The following is a 22,419-nucleotide window of genomic DNA, read 5'->3' as shown; positions in this document are numbered from 1 at the left end:
TGTTTGGAGTGAGCAAAAAGATCATTGTAATGACTGCTATTTTTGTCTGTGTAAAATATGAGTTCAATAAGGAACACAAGGACGCCATTATACAGGATGATTCACGAGGAGTTACCGCTACGTATGCAAATTTGCGCAAAAGGCGAGAAAACACAAAATATCACTGGCTATTTCTGTCAGTTGTTTCCCACCATATCTCGTAACATAAATAGAGAGTTAATTTTAATTTAAGTCTGAGTGTGAATATAACACACATGTACTAGGTTCAGTAAATAGTTACGTGCCAGAGGGAGAAACAATCAGAGAGATCAGAGAAGTACACTGTGTCCACACTAAAAGTATACAGAAATAACAGTTTATATCGTAGCTTGGATAAGGTTTATTAAATAAATTTCTTCTGCATTGTATAGAGTAACTGAAAAAGTTTTATTTCCACTAGTACACTCCAATATGAGCACCATTTATAGCTCGACAGGTACTAAAAAGATACTCAACCTCTTGCCACGTGTTCACCAACATATCAGGTGTTATAAGCTCAACTGTTTGAATGATATGCTGTCTCAAATCAATCAAATTACGAACTTTCTGCTGTACACAAAATTTTTAATAAATCCCCACGCAAAAAAAGCCAAAGGAGTTAAATCCGGGGATATAGGTGGCCAAGAAGTTGGCCCATCCCTACTAATCCAATTTCTTGGGAAGGTTACATCCAAAAACGTTTTAACATTTCGATGGAAGTGTGGTGGAGCACCATCCTGCTGAAATGTTAAACCTGGCGGAAATTGCGGAATAGCAAAGTTCCCCAACATATTTAGGTATGTGACTCCCGTCACTGTAGGCTCCATAAAAAAAGAATGGGTCAATTACTCCATTTTTGTGCATTCCCAACCAGATATTGACTTTTGGCGAGTCCCTTTCATATTCAATCACTCCGTAGAGTTTTTGAGAACCCCATATGTGGCAATTATGACGATTAACTTTTCCACAAACATGAAAGGTTGCTTCATCACTCAATAGCAACAAATCTACATACCTGGGATTTTCATCAATACGCCAAATCATCGCATCACAGAAATTAGCTCTCTTGCAACAATCATCTGGTTTTTGTTGATGAAGGAACTGAAGTTTGTAAGCACACATACGGAGAAGTTTGCATAGAATCTTGTGAACTGTTGAATGAGGAATCTGCAGTTCTCTACTAGCTTGTCTTATTGATTTACGTGGGCCTCTAGCAAATGATTCACGCACCTGATCCACAGTCATTTCGGCCACATGCTTTTTAGAATGTTTTCCTGTCTTTGAAATCAAGCTTCCATTATCTCGTACAGTTGTACCCCACTCGTAAATGGATTTCCGTGTAGGAAGATCCACATTCCATTCCCTCCGTATGTGCTGCTGAACATGTGTAATTGAATTCAATTCTGCAAACAGAACATGCATTGAACTTTTTGCTGTACCATCCACATCCCTATTGACAAGGAACTAGACTGATAAGTGCAAATTTTCATTCATGCAACAATAAGCTTGAAACGAAACATTGCACACAACAATGGCCATGGAAAAGGCATGAAAAAAATCTTGAAGAGTTTTTCCATTGATTGAGCTTTATCTTAAGGAATTATAATATACGGTTGTGAAATTATAAGCTATTATTTCTGTATACTCTTAGTGTGGACATGGTGTATGTGCAGAGGGAAGAAATGGAACATTTTAAACGATGAGGATCCAGGTCCATAACTGTGATCGCATTGAATACAGTTACTATTCTGACACCCCTCCAAACTGAAAATATTTTGATAGTAGACTCAACTGATATGACGAGAAGGCTGCTGATTGAGTTTTGAATTCCAATGAATGGAAGGAAGAGGAAGTAACTGACTTTTTTTGTAAAATCACATCTTATTAATTATATTACTGGTAGTGCTATTTCAGATGTAAATGACATTTCACTTAATCATTTTTCTTCAGACCCCATAAAAAACATATAAATGAAGTTTTAATATATATACAAGGTGAACCATAAGTAATGTCATTAATTTCATGAGGTTATTCTTTGAGATATTTCGAACAAAAAAGTTTAATACAACTTTGCTCGTTTTTTGCTTCCTTTTTAAGGTAGAAATTGTTTTATTTGAAATATTTCATAGCGTGTTTTGGGAAAGCCATTTGTTTAATTTCCAATATGCTCAGTCAGTTTAAGAGAGCAATGTATTATGATAATAAATGATAGAAAGAATTTGTCCTTTAAATGTGCAGAAATTTGACTGAAACAAATACAGTGTTTTGTTCTGAAAAGGAATTTTAAAATGTTACATTTGTTCGGATCAAATTTCTGCTCATTTAAAGGACAAAGCTAAAATTTTTTCAACATTCCTTATCATAACAAATTGCTCCCTTAAACTGACTGAACATGTTGGGAATTAAATGAATGGCTTTCCCAAAACACGCAATGAAATGTTTCATATAAAATAATTTTTATCTAGGAAAGAAAGCAAAAAACGAGAAAAATTATATTAGACCTTTTTGTTTGAAATATCTCGAGAAATAACCCCCCTGAAATAATGACACTACTCACAGTTCACCCTGTATATATGAAGAGCTTACTTCCAAACTCCACCCGAGTCATTTTCTTGTGATTATCAGAAACAACAAAAAACTTATACACCTGTTGTTCTATTTTAAATGTAATTTTTTTAACTGTATCCCTTAGGTACTGTTATGTAGAACAACATACTAAAGTATGAAGAAAATTTGTTTTAGCTTTAAGGTCCAAATGGCATCTCTAATCATACTTTTTTTTTTCCATAAGTCACTTAAGTTACAACATTTAAGGAAAACATTCATAGTAATAGACAATAATAAACTAGTTTATACTAATTACATTTGACTTGAAAAATTAACATTCTCAGAGAAATTAACGAATAATATATGTTATTGAATATTGAACACAAAACTTTCTTTCAGTGTCAGTTATAGGAATGGTTCCTCAGCTCTTTTGTAGAATACAGTACTGAGAAAGCTCACTCGTCATGATTGATGTCCACAAATTTTAACAGTATTTAAGTATTTGATGTTATCATTATTCACGCTGTGATCATGCTGGCAATTCAATCTTGGTAGATGACGGGCTTCTTTCTATTTCTGGCTGTTTGTTTTATCTTCTTTACCCACTTTCCTTCATCTTTAGAACGTTTTCTTCCCTTTTGACTTTTCAAAATCTACTACTTCACCTTCCATTTTATACTACTTAATAAGATAGCCAAATTATAGCAGTTATACTTCCAACGGTTTTCTCTACAATAACTATAACTTCAAAATGTTAAAATCAACAATGATCAGAATTGTGCAGCAATTAATGAAGTCCGAGAATTTATATGTGACTTAAGAGGGGTTTGGAATTAAATTTTTTCATGACTTGGATGGGCTTTGGAAGAAAATGACATTTTCCCAATATAATTTCAATGTGACTTAAACGAGTTTTGAATATTATAGTGAAGCACATGTTTCTAATCCTAATAAGAGATATTAACACAAAAACAAAAAAATGACTTTAATGGAGTTTGAAAGTAAGCTCTTCATATATATACAGGGTGTTTCAAAAATACGGGGCATAATTTCAGGTATGTATTTCCCACATGTAGACAATCAAAATAGTTCAGTACAACATGTGTCCGGAAATGCTTTATTTCCGAGTTATGGCCTTCACAACATTGAAATTCACCGGAACGTTTTTCTTTCCGCAGGTCGTTGCCGTCAAAGGAGACATTAAGAGGGCACTCTGACAGTTCATTCTGAGGCGAAGGTTACATTCAGTGTTGTGTAGGCGTTAGACTGTGCGACATGTATTCAAATCAAGAGCTGGCAGAGATACACTTCATGTACGGTAAGGTGGACGGCAATGCTGCGCTGGCTCGTCGTTTGTACCAAGAGAGGTACCCACAGCGACAATGTCCAGATCGGAAGACATTTGTACGTCTCCATTACCGTCTGTGCGAGTATGGAAAATTTAACTCTCCTGGTTTGGGAAGGGGACGACCAAGATCTACAACTCCAGAAGTACAGGAGGAGATTCTGGAGGCTGTGAACATGACTCCTTCTATCAGCACACGAAGGGTAGCGTTGCAAGTCAATGTTCCTCATACGACTGTCTGGAGACTGTTGAAAGAGTATCAATTGTATCCTTATCATTTGCAACGTGTACAGGCCCTGTCACCAGCAGATTACCCTGCACGAGTTAGGTTCTGTCAGTGGTTCTTGCAGCAGTGTGGTGTAAATCCGAACTTCCCTGCCTTAGTATTATTTACAGATGAAGCACAGTTCACACGAGATGGCATAACAAATTTCCACAATCAGCATGTATGGGCGTATGAAAACCCACGTGCAACTGTTCCATCTCATCACCAGGTGCGGTTCTCCCTCAACATGTGGGCCGGTATCATTGGTGATCAATTAATTGGACCCCATGTACTTGTAAACAGACTTACGGGGCAGGCGTACACAAACTTCCTAGAAAACACCATACCTCATGTTTTAGAAGACACTTTAGAAGTCAATCCTCAACACATTCACTTCTTGCATGATGGCGCTCCTGCGCACTTCAGTCGTATGGCTCGCCGGTACTTGGATCGAAGGTTTCCTGATCGATGGATAGGTAGAGGTGGCCCAATTGCTTGGCCTCCACGCTCACCTGATCTGAACCCTCTCGATTTTTACTTGTGGGGCCATTTAAAATCATTGGTTTATTCGTCTCCGGTGCCTGATTTGGAATCCCTTCGGAATCGAATTGTGGCATGTTCTGAGGACATACACAATACTCCTGGAGTTTGGGATCGTGTTTGCAGGTCAATGAGACATCGATGTGAGGTCTGTATTCAAGCAGGAGGTGGACATTTTGAACATCTTCTGTAATGACAACGACCCGTGGAAAGAAAAATGTTCCGGTGAATTTTAATGTTATGAAGGCCATAACTCGGAAATGAAGCATTTCCGGACACATGTTGTAAGGAACTATTTTGATTGTCTACATGTGGGAAATACATACCTGAAATTATGCCCCGTATTTTTTAAACAACCTGTGTATATATACTGTATATATATATATATATATATATATATATATATATATATATATATATATATATATATAGGTAATTTCCTAAAGTTATTTTTTTGGGTACATTCTACAAGCACACATATTATGAAAAGTACAAATATTTATAGGGTCGGAGTTCAGGGTCCCTAGCATGGCGTCTGGCTCGGGGAGAAGCAGGTGCAGAAGTACATCCCCAGTTTGTTTGGAAGCCGACAGCATCGGAAGTGGCTGCAGGCAGCCTGCGCGTGCAGTACTCGTGTGTGCTGGATCGGTATGTGAGAGTGTTTGGGCAGGAGGAGATTGCTGGCTGGCAGAATGGAGCTTTTTTAGTAAACTCTGTCTTCAGAAAAGAAGAAAAGGACTGGAAAATGGCTTACTTGGCGAGAAGAGGTGAGATTATTTTCTTACTTTGTGTGTTTTATGATATTTGTTGGTATACAAGGTATCATCAATATCAACAGTATACGTATGAGTCATTGGAAAAATAGTGGCAGCAATTTAATTAAGAACAAAAACAAAACAAAGAACATATCACAATACCGCGTATCTGAAGTCACGAGAAGTCTGTAGGAAATACCGCGTATCTGACAACAGATAGACTGTTATGTCTACTCCCTGCGCGCCCTCAGTACGGAAGCTGGTTCCTGTTACTGCCTTGTAAAATTGTATCCACAGTGTGTAATATTCTGAGAAGATTAAAGAAGTGTTCAGTTTCAAATATTTTAAAAGGTAAATATAATAGAATTATTTCACTAATGTCAATTGAATGTTAGCGAAAACGAAATCCTATCTGTGGTATGTTCTGCATTCAAGACGGGAGAAACTTCTGTGAACATAACAAAGGTATGGCATAAGAAGTATCACAGTTATTAAACGTTTATTTTTCTTCAGTTACGGAATTATAACAGCAAACTTAATTTAAGTAATATAAATAATCATGAATGGGCCTCTAAAATAATTTGCGCTACATTCAGTGGTCCTGAGCTTGGTTCCTTCCATTTCCTCAGGTAGGAGGAAGATCTAAATTGATGATAATATTTACTACACATGTTTTTTAATCCATTTATATCACATTTATAAGCACTAGTAATCTCATCTTATTCGTAGGTGTACTGCCTGATAATTCAAATGCAAAAGAAAACCGTCCTTCTGAAAATGGACTGCTGCAGATAAGGCATTGTCCGTCCAGTGTTACCGGTAAGGTTATGATCATATTATGCAGTCTGGTATGATTTAAAGCAACACTATTAAAATAATACCGCTAGAAATAGGATAGGACAGAAACTGAAGACAATACCCCGTCAATGAAGGATCTACACCAAATTTCGGATGCGTCTTCAAATGTAGACGACCCCGAAGAATTTGTGAGTGCTACTTATTCTACATCTTTACATTCGTCAGAAAAAGGTAAAGAGAAGAATCTACAAGCGTTTCATGGGAATTTGACAGAAAAGAGAAAAGGAAGTTCAAAGCCACACAAGGGTAAGTGGAAGAAAATGAAAAATAGAAAACTTAGAATGGAAGAGGAAGCTTATCTTAGCTACAAGAGATCGAAAGATGGCAAAGTGACACATGATACGGAAAGAGATGTAAGGAATTTGGTGCCAGAGTGTAGTTATAAAATGTGCCAAAATTCGAAAGTAAGAGGCTGTAATTTAATTTCTAATGAGAGAAGACACATCTTTCAGGCATTCTGGAAAACTATGACTTGGGAACAGAGGACCGTTCACATATCAAATCTTGCGAATTTCACTCCTACGAAAAGACCTGGCAGTACAAATTCTGAATCGAGAAGAAAGAGAACATTTGTCTACAATCTAAAAGTTGATGAGAAAAAAATTCAGGTTTGCAAAATGATGTTTCCGTATACATTGGGAATTAAAGAATGAACTGTGCAATATTGGTTAGCTAATAGTACTGATGGGGTCCCTTCAGTAAAAAAAAAAGTCATGTTCTCGTGCAAAAGCACAGGAAAAAAAAGAGCATTATGCTAGTAGCCTGCCTAAATTACTGTCACATTATTGTATGTAGAACCGATTGTGCCATAGTTTTTATGATAGTATTCCACACTAGGGTTACTCAAGGATTACTTTTTGTGATTTGAGCATAGGTCTATAATTATTTCTTTATTGTGTTTAACGAATATTGTGCCTGAAAAATTATCATCATTATTATATTTTTATATGATTTTCTTTTCATTATTCGCAAGTCACTCAAGTCCATTGTCAATAATAATAATAATAATAATAATAATATAACAATAAACATTGAACTGTGTCTTCGTTTTTCCTTTCCCATAGTTTTAGCATTTGATTGACTAAGAATGCAGCAATCATTGTCTGGAACGTAATCAAGTGCTGATTCAAGCTACAGCCTACCGTCCTTGACCTCAAGTCAGATGATAGGACAACAATTCAGATAACACATTGACATATACAAGAGCACGAATAATGTTTCCAGAAGGCAGTTTTAACGTAAAGTAAACGCTAGTCAGCATGTGTCCTGAAGCTGCTAAAGTTGTCTCACAATACCGCGTAACTAACAAAATGTAGTCAACGGCAGAGTTCCAATACCGCGTAAGTGACATGGCCAAATGTCTACAGCCATGATCATCCATTTTCACTTAGTTACAAATTAGTTAAGCTATTTCATAGCCATACACCACTTTTCAAGACTATTGCGTTATTTTTATGGTTTTTATTCGGTTTTTTCCTTCTCCTGTAAAATTTACATTTTGTCAGTTACGCGGTATTGGTTCTTAAGCGACAATATACGCTATTGCACTTTTTCAATTCAGATTCCCTTGAATTATAAGCCCTTTTCTCTGCGTCAGTTTTGTAAATAATATCTTTTTCTTCCTTCCCTGTTCATCAACATTGAACTCTATTGACTACCAGATGAATTTATTACCATAATCTTTTTATTGTGGCTTTTATTTTATTTAAATTTAGATTTTTTTTATTATCATATTACATTACATTACATTTGTTGTATTCTTCCGTACGTTTTGCCTATTAACTATTTGTACTGATTGAGTTGCTTATGGTATATTCCAGTCTTTAGATCTGTATTTTACTTTTTTTCTATTAGCCTATAATATTATTTTCATTTTGTACAGTGTCAGTTCTTGTTATATTATAATTTTATATAATACACTAATGTTTGTGGAAATTGCAACACCAAGAAGAATACATGTGACAAATGAAATTGATACCACAGATTAGGTACATGACAATACACAAATGATTAGAATTACAGAACTGTACCTGATCTGGGACCACCTCAGCGGCAGAAGCGTGGGTCAGTCATTGTGGGCATGATGGCAAGATGCACTGATATATTACATTGTGGATGGTATCATTTATTGTAGTGGAAGTTACGAGAGTAATTGTTTTGGTCGTCGATGTTTGTATTTTCTGTGTATGTCATGTTAGTTTGTGCTGCCCTGTGATAGAGTTTATATGTGATTTTTTTGTATATATTCATGAAGAATTCTATTTGGAGATCATCGTGAAGTTGCCTGGTACTTGTTCCTTAACCACTCCCATGAATTGTTCTCAGTATCTTGTTCTGGATAATTGTACCACTACAACACTACCATTCTGCATAAACTTACAGAGAGATAAGGAGCGGAGACTACAATTTGCGTTGTGGATAATGGAAGAAGAGGCTGTGCTCCACAACACGTGGTTTACAGACGAGGCCTACTTTCATGTGAACAGTGTTTTGAATAAATAAAACGTTCGATTCTGGGCGAGGGAACCTCCTCTCATACTTCATTAAAAAGAAATGTTTGGGGCAAAAGTTTCTGTATGGGCTGCAATTTCGAGCAACAGAATCATCGGTCCAATTTTCTTCGATGAAACTGTCAGCCAAGTTCGATACAATACAATGTTGGAAAGCAGTTTTATCCCCCATCTCGATCTCCCTATGAAAACTCAGTGGTTCATGCAGGTGGAGCCCATCCACACACTGCAAACACCGCTCTGGATTACCTGCACGAGATGTTTGATCTTTGTGTGATGTCACATCGGTTTCTGAACGACATGGGTGCGGCAAAATGTGGCCGCCTCATAGCCAGCACATTAATCTGTGCAATTTCTTTTTATGGGGATTCCTAAAAGAGAAAGTCTACCAAAGGAGGCCAGAAAATGTGGTGCAGCTTTGAACCCTTCTAGTGGAGTTGTGCCGTGCGCTATCTGAAGACTTGCGTCGAAAAGTGGTGACGAATGTAAGGATTCGTTTGCAAGAGGTTGTGAGGCAAAACAGCGATCGTATGGAACATGTTCTGCATTAGAGATAAAATTCCAAATCCTAATTATTAATTCTGTATAATTTCGTAAAGCTTTAATACAAATCGATATGTGTTATGTGTAAAATAAATGGTAGGACATTTCGTGTGCCACTCAGTATATTCGTTACTTTGTAATAAACTTATACAATTATTCAGTATTTGTATGGCTTCTTATACCACCTTGCACTTCGTACAGTGAACAGATAATACTCAGTAAAATGATTAGTTTAGTACCTTCTTCCTGGCTAGTCACTAACGTGTAATATTTTGAGAACACTGATTTTCTCAAATGGAATTTCCGTGGATAAATAATTATTGTAGAGCTTGCATTCATTGTATGAAATTCATTTACTGCTCCCTTTCATGTGCAATTGGAAAGAAACTCCATTTTGCAGTCCTACAACACTGTAGTAATGTAACTACCATGTTGTCAACTAATGCTGAGTTCTTGACAATAAAGCCATTAACTGTCTTGCTGTCCAATAATGTAGTAAAAATTATAACCGTTTTAATCTAGGCATCATATTTTTATTTGTCCTCTGATTGAGGTTCTGGCTGATATGTACATCTATTATCAGGCAGTACATCTCACTTGATGGTATGTGTCAGAGGAAGAACAATTGTTTGTATACATCTGAAGTCTGATTAGTGTAATATGTGGCTAGTCGGCGATGTGTGCAATGGAGGGGGAAAGAAACTGGCCATCTACCCCATTGTCTCCTGGCCTATAGTTGCCTCATAAGTGGTGTCTTCTTGGTATCACTTGTGAGGTTCAGACCTGTCTTCGGACAGTTGACTAAACAACAACATATTTTATGTTATGGCGGTTATATCATCTACATGCAACACCCATACTGCCACTGGTTAGCAAGTCCATCTGACATAGCCAGGAGGATTGTCAGACAACGCCACTGATAATATCCCCTCTTCACCGCATAGCAAACGCATGGCAGGTCAGCATGCTGAAGTGACATTTCCTCCATTTTTATGGAACAGTTATACCACTGTGATCGGTCCCAGAGCCTCGTTGCACCATGGGAAGGTAGGTTATGGAATGCAACCCATGTCGTCGTCATCATCATCACCCTGGGCCCAGTGTCCTGTTACGCTCTCTTCCCAACATTTTAACAGTCTGCACAAGGATCCCTTCTGTTTGCAGAGGGCTGCAAGGAGGGCAGTGTCACCTGGAGGTTCGACACAGCAGGCAGCAGCATGGTGGTGCGCGATGTGCGTGTGGTGTGCTCGACGTGGCAGTATGGCACGGGGTGCGTGCAGCTCAAGATGTGTGGTGCGGACTCTTGTTGCGTTGTAATTGCAGGTTGGTTTGCACTAGACAGTGGAGTCACTTAATATATGTACAGCTTTGAGAAAGAACACAATATCCAGACTTAAATCTTAAGTCTGCGTGTTTTTTACTTGATTATTTAGCGACGCTATATCAACTACTAGATTATTTTTAGCGGCGAGGGGATTGGAGATGAGGCCGAGGATTCGCCATAGATTACCTGACATTCGCCTTACAGTTGGAGAAAACCTCGGAAAAAACCCAACCAGGTAATCAGCCCAAGCGGGAATCGAACCCACACCCGAGCACAACTCCTGATCAGCAGGCTAGTGTCTTAGCCAACTGAGCTATGCTGGTGGCTCTGCATGCCTATAAATATAAAAATTAACTATAATAAATAAAATAAAATATATTTTATCTTCTTCCATCTTGTAAATGCAAATCACTTCTACTGAAAGTTGAGAACTAATGGCAGAAAGATGAAAATTGAAATTACGTGTGATATAGTATAATTGGAGCAAAAGTTCAGATAAAAATATATTCATTCAACAAATAATGACATGGTGGAAAGGAACAATGCCCTGGGAGTTCTTTAATTCTTTGCATTAGTGTGACACGATGATGAGACAACGGAACCTCTCATGAAGGCAGAAAGTTAAAATTACAAAACCTGTCAAGTATTGGTGCATGCCTGGATCTTTTGTAAGGCTGGTGAATTATCGAAAGTTAAAAAAAATAGACTTTCGTGAAAATATAAAAATAATCTTATTATAAGACAGTAATTTGAGTAAAACTTAAGACAATGTCTGTTTCCTAGTATTTTTTTAGTTGGTTATTTAACGATGCTGTATCAACTACTAGGTTATTTAGTGTTAATGAGATTGGTGATGGCGAGATGAGGCCGAAGATTCTCCATAGATTACCTAGCATTCGCCCTACTTCTTCTTATGCCTTGCAGCGTCCTCTGAATCAATAAGAATCCACTACGCAGGTGATTAGCCCTGCAATAGCTTCACCAGAGCCCCGATTCGCCTAGTGTTTCGTGGTTCTCATTAGGCCTTCACAGCTACCGTAGCGGTCGTGGGACACACGAAGTTCCCGCTGTACATCACCCTAACGAGCCATCCACTACTTTACTAGTTACCACCTCCCACAGCGAGGACGTTGGGGTTGGACTTGGGGAGGTGCATTCGCCCTACTGTTGGGATAAACCTCGGAAAAAAACCCAACCAGATAATCAGTCCAAGCGGGAAGCAAACTCATGCCTGAATGCAACTCCGGAGCAAGCACTTTAGCTACTCCAATGACTGTTTTCTATATTATTACATATAAATAACATAACATGTTTAATAATAATAATTATAAATGTTTTGAAACATTATAGGCTATTTAAAGTTTATAAATACGTAATATGTTATCAGTTATTATTTCACATTATAATTACTCTTTTTAAAATTGTGATTGTTTCAGTTGATATATATGTGCATAACCAATATAAAATAACATATTTTTGCCACCATGTTGTTGTTGATTTTTAAACTATGAAATGAGCGAAAACACTACAAAATTGTATGGGAAAAAAATGACTAAATGTAAGTATATAAGTTATTACGTTACCATGCAGATTCTCTTCGTATGTTTGCTTTTGTCCAGAAAAGAACCATTTGCATTTATTCGAAAAATAATAATCGGTTCTCTTAAATAATCAAGTAAGTGATTATTTTTCATTCGATTATCCCATATCTAGCTGTTAACTGCTCTAAATTGTAAATGGATCTTTGTCCATTTCTGAAGGCTATAAAGACATGAGCAGGAAGTTTTGTCTGTCACAGTTCCTATTTTAGTGACAGCAATTTTGTTAAATTTTGTGATATGGTAAGTTCAATAGATTGGAACCCATTAATCATTTGCACAGAGGTAGACATATAATTTCTGAATTTTATAAATCACCTTCTAAATTGCTTTGCAGCACAGAAAAAAATTGATGCAAGTCTGTCTAATGCAAAATGGTACACAAAGCTTTAAAAAACTTGGTACTCGTCCACCATACAGTCTATATGTCCATTAAAGCTGAGAAGGCAAAGAAAAAATATTGTTTTAAAAAAAGAATATAAAAAAAATAAGTGAGGCTAAAAGAAGCATTCTTTCATTCATAGTGTTCTGCCCAAGGGCAGGTCTTTCACTGCAAACCCAGCATTCTCCAGTCTTTCCTATTTTCTGCCTTCCTCTTTGTCTCCTCATAAGATCCATATATCTTAATGTTGTCATCATTTGATATCTTCTTCTGCCCCGAATTCTTTTCCCATTCACCATTCCTTCCAATGCAGAAAGAAGCATTTGTGATAATTATATTACCTCCTCTGACAGTAAATGTAAATCAGCATGGAAAATCATTAAACAAGAAACTAACATGACCAACACAAAAAATGTTCAAATAGATCCTTATGCATTTAATGAATTCTGTATTAAATCAAATGAGAGCATTGCTGACAACTTTGATGATGATCTACCTCAGCATTATATTAGCACTGCGCCTGAAGGAGATTTTATTTGGCGTAGTGTGACAGAAGATGAACTTACGAAAGCAGTTGCTGAACTCCCTTCCTCTCATAGCTCTGATACTTTCGGCTTTTCTAACTTCATCATTAAAAATGGGGAATCTAATTGCCATAACATTAACTCCTCTAATCAATAAGTGCATCCATGAAAAGTCCTTTCCAGATTGCTTGAAACTTTCTAAAGTAATATCCATATACAAACGAGGTGATATAAATGCAGTGTCCAGCTACAGACCTATTAGCCTTGTCCCAAGTCTCTAAAATTATTGAATCTCTCCTATATAAGCAGTTGAATGAATGGTTTGACCAACACCAAATTATCTCACCTAGGCTATTCAGTTTCCAAAAGAATAATAGCTCTGGAATACCTGGTCAAGGAAATCATTACAGCATTGAAAACAAAAAATGTGTCTCTTTAACACTGTGTGATCTTACTAATTGCATATCCGACGATCTTTTAATAGCTAAGCTGCAACACTATCGTATTAGAGGAGAAAGTTTAAACCTTATCATATCTTATTTAAAAAATAGAAGACAAATTGTTAATATATCAAATAAGCTCTCTGATGTGAGACTTGTCACTAATGGAGTTCCTCAAGGCAGCATATTACGCCCTTTTCTCTTTCTTGTATTAATAAATGACTTGTCCTTCAATCTGCCTCAAAATCTAATCATGTATGCTGATGATACCACCTTAATAACATCTCACTCAGATCTTAATCAATTAAAGTTGTCACAGATGAATAATCTTAACATAGCTAAACAATGGTTTCAATCAAATAAGTTAATGCTTAATGAGGAAAAAACTCAGAAACTGATCTTAGGTCTTTCCCACACTAGATAATGAAATATCTTATGTTAAACTATTAGGATTTTATTTGGATCCAAAATTAGGATGGCACAAACACATAGGAAGTATATGCACTAAATTGTCGAGGATAATTTTTAATTTTAGGAAGTTAAGGCCATTGGTCTCGGACAGGTATACTTTGCACTATTTGAATCACATTAACTATGGAATTCATATATGGGGAAGTACAACAGGAGTCAATAGCATCTTATTGCTACAAAAAAGAGCACTGAGGGTAATATTTACTAAAAATACCAAGGAATCATGTAGGCCACTATTTCCAAAGTTAAATGTAATGTCAGTCTACAGTCTATTCATTTACAGAACCTTGATCTTCCTTAAATCTAATATAGATCGTTATCAGCCTAGATCAGATATACATTCCTTTAACACTAGAAATAAAGATAAATTAGATTACACAAGGTGCAGATTGAATGTGAGCTCCAATACTTGCTTTTTTAATGGCATCAGTATATTTAATAAGCTACCATTGGAGGCGAGAAAGGTACCAATAAATAGGTTTAAGTCCTGTATACATAGATGGTTGCTGAATAGACCTTTCTATTCAGTGAATGAATTCATGGAGTGTGATGTAAATATTGTATTTTAGATATGTAACCCTTTCTTTATATTTTAATTTTTGTCTTTGTATCTTAATTATTCTTTTTGTTCTTATATAAATGTGTTACCATACATCATACTCTGCTTATTTCTCTGTGTTTGTTTATTTGCTTATAATTATTTGTTTGTGCATGTGTGAGTATGTGTGTGTGTGTGTGTGTGCGTGCGTGCGTGCGTGTTATCTAACTTGACGATGTCATATCCTGGCCTTGTACACTGATTTCTGACAAATAAATATTATTATTATTATTATTATTATTATTATTATTATTATTATTATTATTATTATTATTACTATTACTACTACTACTACTACTACTACTACTACTCAGGAGTGGCAACTTTCCATGCTACGTATAAGAGAGATCACTCATTTGACAGCGTTCTGTCATGAATATGGCCAAAGTGAAAACTGTGTTTGTGATATCTGTTAAATAATGGGACTGCTGGGGAAGCTTGTAGAAATGTGGAGCACGACCTTGAAGTTTCTCGAATTGAACAAAACTGAAACATCTATGAGTTGGTGTCTGAACACTGTTTGGTGTGTTTTTCTGTCGAATTCGTGACCAGGATGAAAATCAAGCAGCATATCAATCTGAAATTGAAAATGTAGGGAAAGATCGACATTTGAGCATTCAGGTTATTGCTGAGGTATTAATATGGGCAGTGTAAAACGAATCTTGCATAGGAATATCTGCGCGAACGCAGTTCTGAAAAATTCACTTAAGAACAGAAGATGCATGGAAAAACATTGTTGTAACATCATGGACTGAATCACAGAACAATCGGCTGTGTTTGAAAGTGTCATCACTTGTGATGATATATGCACTTTTCAACACGATCTGAAAATGAAAAGGCAATTGATGCATTGATCATTTCACTGACAATAAAAAAAAGCAAAAATGAGAAATTCGAAAGTGAAGATAGTGATATTCATTTCTTCTACATCAGAGGCGTAATTCTGTCGAGTGGGTAACTGAAGGTCAAATGATTAATCAGTTTGAGGTCCTGATCAAACTGTTAGAGTGAGTGAGGAAGAAAACGCTGCAATTGTACTGCACCCTTGTCGTGAAGCTGATGTGTTCATTCCTGCTTCAGATTCAGCTCCCAAAATCAAAAGTGCATTTTTAGCTGTTGATGAGGTGAACTTGCTGAAGAGATATGACCTACAACACTACTTTGAACAATTGGAAATTCGTATAAGAGGAGGAAAGCATAGGTGTAGTTATGGGAGGGGGGGGGGCTGGCCCCCCAAACTTTTCTGAATTCTTTTCTCTCTCTCTCTCTCTCTCTCTCTATTAACGTTAGAAAATACTGAACAAAAGATCTTTTTTGCTTTTGTTTATGACTAAGTTTCTGTGCTTAAATTGATGAATTAATGTCTTCAGATCATATGTCTGGACTATAATATTTATTTCAAATTTCTGAATGTATAAGAATTTCTATACCTCATTGGAGGAATGGAAGCACTGTAATGTTTCTTTTGTAACAGCCTGTACTCATGTGTTAGAAGTCTGCAGATGTTCAGGCCGCCACTTGGAGAAATATGAATAACATGCTGCACAACAAAGCAGAAAAAAGAAAAGTGATCCAGGTATAATGTGTAAACTTAAAGACGAGATTAAATAAAATAAGGTTTAATTTAATATGATATCATCAGGAAGGTAAGCTTCATATAAAAAGTTTCTGTTAGCACTGTTACGTAGTTTTATTGATGTATGCATGTGTTTCTGTACGAGAGAGAGAAAGAGGGAGAATGTTTTAAGTTCTGCCCTGTTATAATTTGTAGTAGACTTACAGTTCAAGCCCTATACAACTCGGTCTGAAACACTGCGGATGTGGATGTAACGCTGCAAGAAACATACCTTCGAAAATACCTTTATTAAATAATATTCCGATATACTGTGCCACGGTCAAGCTATAATGGAGGGAGGAGATAAATGATATCCCCCATAACCCCGTTATATGGGGATTCTATGGTTCTCTCTCCGCCTATGGAGGAGAGTATGAACTAATCCCATTATTAAAAGCTGCACCTCAATGAATAGTGTAGTAAGGATACAAACTGTTAATATCTCAGCCTAGAAGTCCTGAAATATACTTCCAAATCATCTTCGTGTATGTCTTTTCACTGTTTTTCTGCCTTTTTGGAGAGCGATGGGGGAAATACTCAGTTGGGCAGAATAAATAGCGTGATTTGAATAATGTAGTGAGATGGTGCTGTTGTGCCGGCAGGAGTGGGGAGGGACTGACATTAGCAATTATGACTTCGTGGTCCGTAGAGCACTTTGCTTTGAGACCTAGCCTATTAAAAAATAACGAGTCTTCCGTGTCGCCATTTTGGGCTGGGACATTACAAGAAAATTCCTAATCACTGAATGATAGTATCTTGTGTTGAAGACAGCAGACCCTCCGCTCCCAACAAGCACTCGTCCAATGTCCTCTGCATTCTGCTGTAAGACATGGCTTGGCTCTCGCTCTCTGTGGTGCATTATCCGTGATGACCTGCACTTCCATCAGATGTGCAACAATTGAAAGAACATGACAGAGTTGCCCAAAGAACTTTGCCACAGACAGACTTCCTTCGGTGGGGTGCTTAGCAACCTTGTGATGTCTGATGAGGCTGATTTCCAACTATCCAGGGATGTCAATAAACAGCCAAACAGTGCATATGAGCTGCAAGAGAAATTGCTCCATAGTGACAATGTGGTGCATCATAGGCCCTTATTTCTTTGAGGACTGCATTGGTGGTGCTTTGCAATCAGATGTGGTGCATCATAGGCCCCTATTTCTTTGAGGACTGCAGTGGTGGTGCTTTGCAATCAGATGTGGTGCATCATAGGCCCCTATTTCTTTGAGGACTGCAGTGGTTGTGCTTTGCAATCAGATGTGGTGCATCATAGGCCCCTATTTCTTTGAGGACTGCATTGGTGGTGCTTTGCAATCAGATGTGGTGCATCATAGGCCCCTATTTCTTTGAGGACTGCAGTGGTTGTGCTTTGCAATCAGATGTGGTGCATCATAGGCCCCTATTTCTTTGAGGACTGCAGTGGTGGTGCTTTGCAATCAGATGTGGTGCATCATAGGCCCCTATTTCTTTGAGGACTGCAGTGGTGGTGCTTTGCAATCAGATGTGGTGCATCATAGGCCCCTATTTCTTTGAGGACTGCAGTGGTTGTGCTTTGCAATCAGATGTGGTGCATCATAGGCCCCTTTTTCTTTGAGGACTGCAGTGGTTGTGCTTTGCAATCAGATGTGGTGCATCATAGGCCCCTATTTCTTTGAGGACTGCAGTGGTGGTGCTTTGCAATCAGATGTGGTGCATCATAGGTCCCTATTTCTTTGAGGACTGCAGTGGTGGTGCTTTGCAATCAGATGTGGTGCATCATAGGCCCCTATTTCTTTGAGGACTGCAGTGGTGGTGCTTTGCAATCAGATGTGGTGCATCATAGGCCCCTATTTCTTTGAGGACTGCAGTGGTTGTGCTTTGCAATCAGATGTAGTTTCAACAGTTCATATGGCTGTCCTGCGGCCTGCATTTTGCAGCCAATTGATTTCCAGATTTAGCCAGCACTGTCAATGGATTTGACCACCCCTGTGGAGTTGAGTGTTTGCTACATGCCCTTCAAAACCCCTTGGACATTTGATCTTGGAGGAGTCCATTCAGTGTAATGAAGTGACCACCTATTCAGCGTCATATTTGAGAGATAGTAATTGTAGTCTGCCATGGTATGTTTATTCTATTAATTACAATATGCTGCCTGTTTATATCATACAATTCATTCTGCTCACCCTGATCATTAGTGGCACTTATATCGCAAGCTGCAGTCAGTTCTGCTTTGACATATTTGCATGTACACCTTAAGAGAGGCTCCATCATTACGTGCTGCCCACACGAGGTGAAGGAATCAATTGTTATTGCTGCAGTGGCGGCTTTATAATGTACCTGTAATATGCACATGTGTTTTTGTTGTGGTAGTGGTAATGGTGACGAGGTGTGGTTAATTATTACAGATATGATGAATGACGATATGACAACACTATAACAGTACACAGAGAAAGTAAAATTTTGCCATAAATTAAGAAAATAATGAACATGAATATGAAATATCAGATAAAATTTTCATACCTTGTAAATAAAAATATACTATTAATTTACTGATGTTGACATACACAAAATTGCAGTGATTCAAACGTAAAATTTAACAAAATAACTGCTGTAGTTCAAGAGAGTGACGATGTAGACTACTTTACATATATCCGGAGTTAGGTAAAACCAGTAACATTGAAATACTACAAAATACAAAATTCTCAATTATTCTGTACATTTTATATCGGCAGGAAGGAAATATAAAATAATGTTGACATATTTGGCAGGGTTTTCTGAGTCACATCATTTACTTTTATATTTATAAACATACATTTCAGTTTTGGAAAAAATTGTGTTCCTGATAATACTCTACTAATAATACGAGTATACCAGTATGAACTGATTTAATAACTAATATCTAAGAAATGTTTTTCTACATAAGAATTAGTTACTCAGTGCTTGCAACCATCAAAATCTTCTTCAGATCCACTTTCCACCGCTGTGGAGAAACAGCATGTTTGACTGTGAAATGAGCAGGCCCGGGTTCATATCCTGGTTGGAACAAGTTACCTGGTTGAGGTTTTTCCGAAGTTTTCCCTCAACACATTAAGAGCAAAGCTGGATAACTTTCGGCGCTGGACCCTGGACTCATTTCACTGCCATTATTACCTTCATGTCACTCTCACACTAGATAACCATTGCATTGATAAAGTGTCGTAAAATAAACCAATTAAAAATATCTTCTGTCACTTCTAAGTGCTCTGCTCCCTCATATTCACTTACATGGCAAGCAGTATGATATCGTTCCTATTGTATTTCATTATCTATTAAGCGCTTTATTACAAATTAAGCATTTTGTAATTCCATCCCTTTCCATAATCAAAACATCTTCTCCCACTAAAAATGAAAAACTATATTTCAGTGACCTACGTTTGGAACATCCTGTAGCCATTTCTGTTATAGTAGTTGTATTAACTAGAATTAAAATTATTAAGGAAATAATATTTATTAGATACTGATTCGGGATTACTAGTACACAAGGCTCCCAGATCAGCCAACACTGTACTTCTATTTCTACACTACGTAACCTCCCCTCCTTTGTCCGCAGAGGGGACATGTGCCCGCTGCCCAGAATCATACTATCTGATGGTGACTGTCCTGAGACAAAAAATATGGGAAGATTATTGAGGTCAGATTTTGTCTAAGTCTTACTCAGTCTTATGCCCAGTCCACAGTAGACTGAAATCTACTCTTTGACATGAATTGCGATATAAGGTATGAACTCAGTGATATTGCTACATGTTGTATTAGCTCAGTGGTAAGGTACGAATGCTGATTTCTAGCAAGCGAAGAATGTGCAAGTTCGAAACCTCCTTTTACTTTCCATTACTTCATTAAATAATTACTTTGAATCAACATTTTTGTTTTCATCTTCATTGCTTCATAGTATCAACTTTCTTTCCAAATACAAAATATAAATACAGTATATAATATATTGCGTTTTAGTTAATTACAATATTGTTGATAGTCATGTAGATGGATGAGCAGCACATGCTGAGTCCCATATTGAGTCCCACCATGGCTGATCGCACACACAAGGAAATCACTCCTGACTCTTGTTAATACCTCAGATTACTCGATTTCCCAAGCTGTAAGGAGGATTGGTATCCCTGTATCTACAGCCCACAGGTGGGTGCAATTATCCAGGAAAGGGGTTGAGCACCATCGTACAGTTTCTGGCAGAAGACGCGTGTCGACTCCTGAGCAGAATGCAGCTCTGATTGCAGTCAGGATTTCTTACCAGTCTGCTTCTCCATTAGAACTAATTCTCATTTCTCTGGATCTTCTTGAACAGCTTTGCAGGGTTTAAAAGATGCAGCAAAGAAAGAACACCTAAAAGACGATCATAAGCCATTTCGTCTCTCGTTTGCAGAGGAAAATGCCAATCGCAACTGGAATAATCATATTCGCCGAGGCCGTGTATCTGTGTCGTGTTGGGACTGGATGACTCGTAATGGTCTAGTGTTTTGTGGATGCTTGATGATGCTGAACAGGGAACAATACAACAGGTCATGATTCTCTCTGTGAGGATGAGTTATCATTGATAATCGTCCTGTCCATACATCCAGTATGGTTTCATATTGGTTTGTCGAGAAGCAGGATATGACTGATGGACCAGCCTCCCTCTTCATCCAATTTGAATCTTATTGAAAATGTATGGGAAGAGGTGAAAAAAGAAGTGCAGTCGAATTGGCCTACATATTAACAGAGGACAAAGGGTGCCTTGTGAACTCAAATTCAAAAAGTTTGGGATACAGTATTGACAAGTGGTCGATAAATTTGATTTCATCCATGCCTCGAAGGTTGAGGCAATTAATTGGACCTCAGGGGTCACATACCCGATATTGTAAGTATTATTTTTTTTTTATGAGAGTATTTATTTTCGTTGGGATTTGTTCCTTCATTATTTATTTTCATTGATCTTAGATGAAAGCAAGAAAAAAGCTTATTTTTCGTTTTTGTGTGTGCACATCAAACTACAACTCTCAGACGATTTAAATGAAAATAAAAATAACAGACGATAACCTGCATGCTAAATGTTTTTTGTTGAATAAAAAATATAAATAATACGCAGTCAGGATTCGATCCTGTGATCTTACAATTAGAACACCAGCACTTTAAACTGGTCACCCAAAGTGATATGATAGGTTGAATCTTCTCTTAATGAGTATATGACACATACTCTTGGTGCATAACATCCACCGCAAAGGATCAGAGGAAAACATAAAACATTCTGGTATGAATGTAGCTTTATCAGAGTGCGCCCAAAGTCTGCTGATCGCCACTTGGTTCCTGTCTTAGGCTGTATATGTGTTTACAATATTTTAAGGTCCCTTAACTAATCTGTATATGTGATTACAATATTTTAAGGTCCCTTAATTAGGCTGTATATGTGCTTACAATATTTTAAGGTTCCTTAACTCTTAAAAGTAGGCAACTCTAATAACTTCTTTATTGGACCTGTTCCACAGGTGGCTCAGTGTTTGAAACGAGTGATTTCCACGGTTGTTCACAACTAGAGCTCACTGCACACCTCACAAAGGGTGAAGGGGACAATGCATGGCAGCATGCACAGTTGTTTCGCCAGGAGACCTCCAATCACGAGGATTACGCTCTGGACATAACACTCACTCTGAAGAAAATGTGATGTTGTTTTAAACTTATGACATAAGGGATAATTTGTATTATGTGGTGACATTAAATAGTTATTAAGTACTGAACTTGGTATTCCTCTGCTTTATAGGAAATTCTTTTGTTAAGTTTTAAAATTATTGGCCGAACAAAATTTTCCACATACAGTTAAACTGATATTATCCTTGTAAGACGTGCTTTTTCCACATCTTGTTTATTGAACTTAAGACATTCACGTTTTTCCTTTTTTGATTCATTTTTATTGTTCGAAAGAAATTAAATATTTTAGTTTCTTGTCATTGTAAAATGAAAAGCACTTTCTGTATCAGGTAAGTTGGAAATCCTGTGTTAGCACAGCAAAAACACAAGTTTGAATCAGAAACAACTGATTTCTTCCGTCTCTTCTTATCTTTATGTGTTAACTAGCAACTTTCAGC

General features: G+C 37.2%; 1 protein-coding gene across 4 annotated transcripts in view; it reads left to right on the top strand.

The window, feature by feature from the left end:
- Pngl (N-glycanase Pngl) overlaps positions 1-22,071 on the top strand; it is a 52,357-nt gene extending 30,286 nt beyond the window's left edge. For 2 of the 4 annotated variants that reach the window (XM_069819598.1, XM_069819595.1), the window contains 4 exons: positions 5,221-5,482; positions 6,200-6,289; positions 10,546-10,704; positions 21,823-22,071. In XM_069819598.1, the coding sequence (XP_069675699.1) occupies positions 5,221-5,482; positions 6,200-6,289; positions 10,546-10,704; positions 21,823-21,998 (687 nt within the window). In that variant the 3' untranslated portion in view covers positions 21,999-22,071. The remainder of the gene's footprint in view (positions 1-5,220; positions 5,483-6,199; positions 6,290-10,545; positions 10,705-21,822) is intronic. The other 2 variants (XM_069819596.1, XM_069819597.1) reach the window with 2 other exon arrangements.
- Positions 22,072-22,419: the final 348 nt, after the last annotated feature.

This window comes from Periplaneta americana, chromosome 2, assembly GCF_040183065.1.
Source record: "Periplaneta americana isolate PAMFEO1 chromosome 2, P.americana_PAMFEO1_priV1, whole genome shotgun sequence".
Taxonomy (NCBI): Eukaryota; Metazoa; Arthropoda; class Insecta; order Blattodea; family Blattidae; genus Periplaneta; species Periplaneta americana.
The sequence above is the reverse complement of the archived record's forward strand: the minus strand, read 5'-3'. Positions and strand labels throughout refer to the sequence as shown.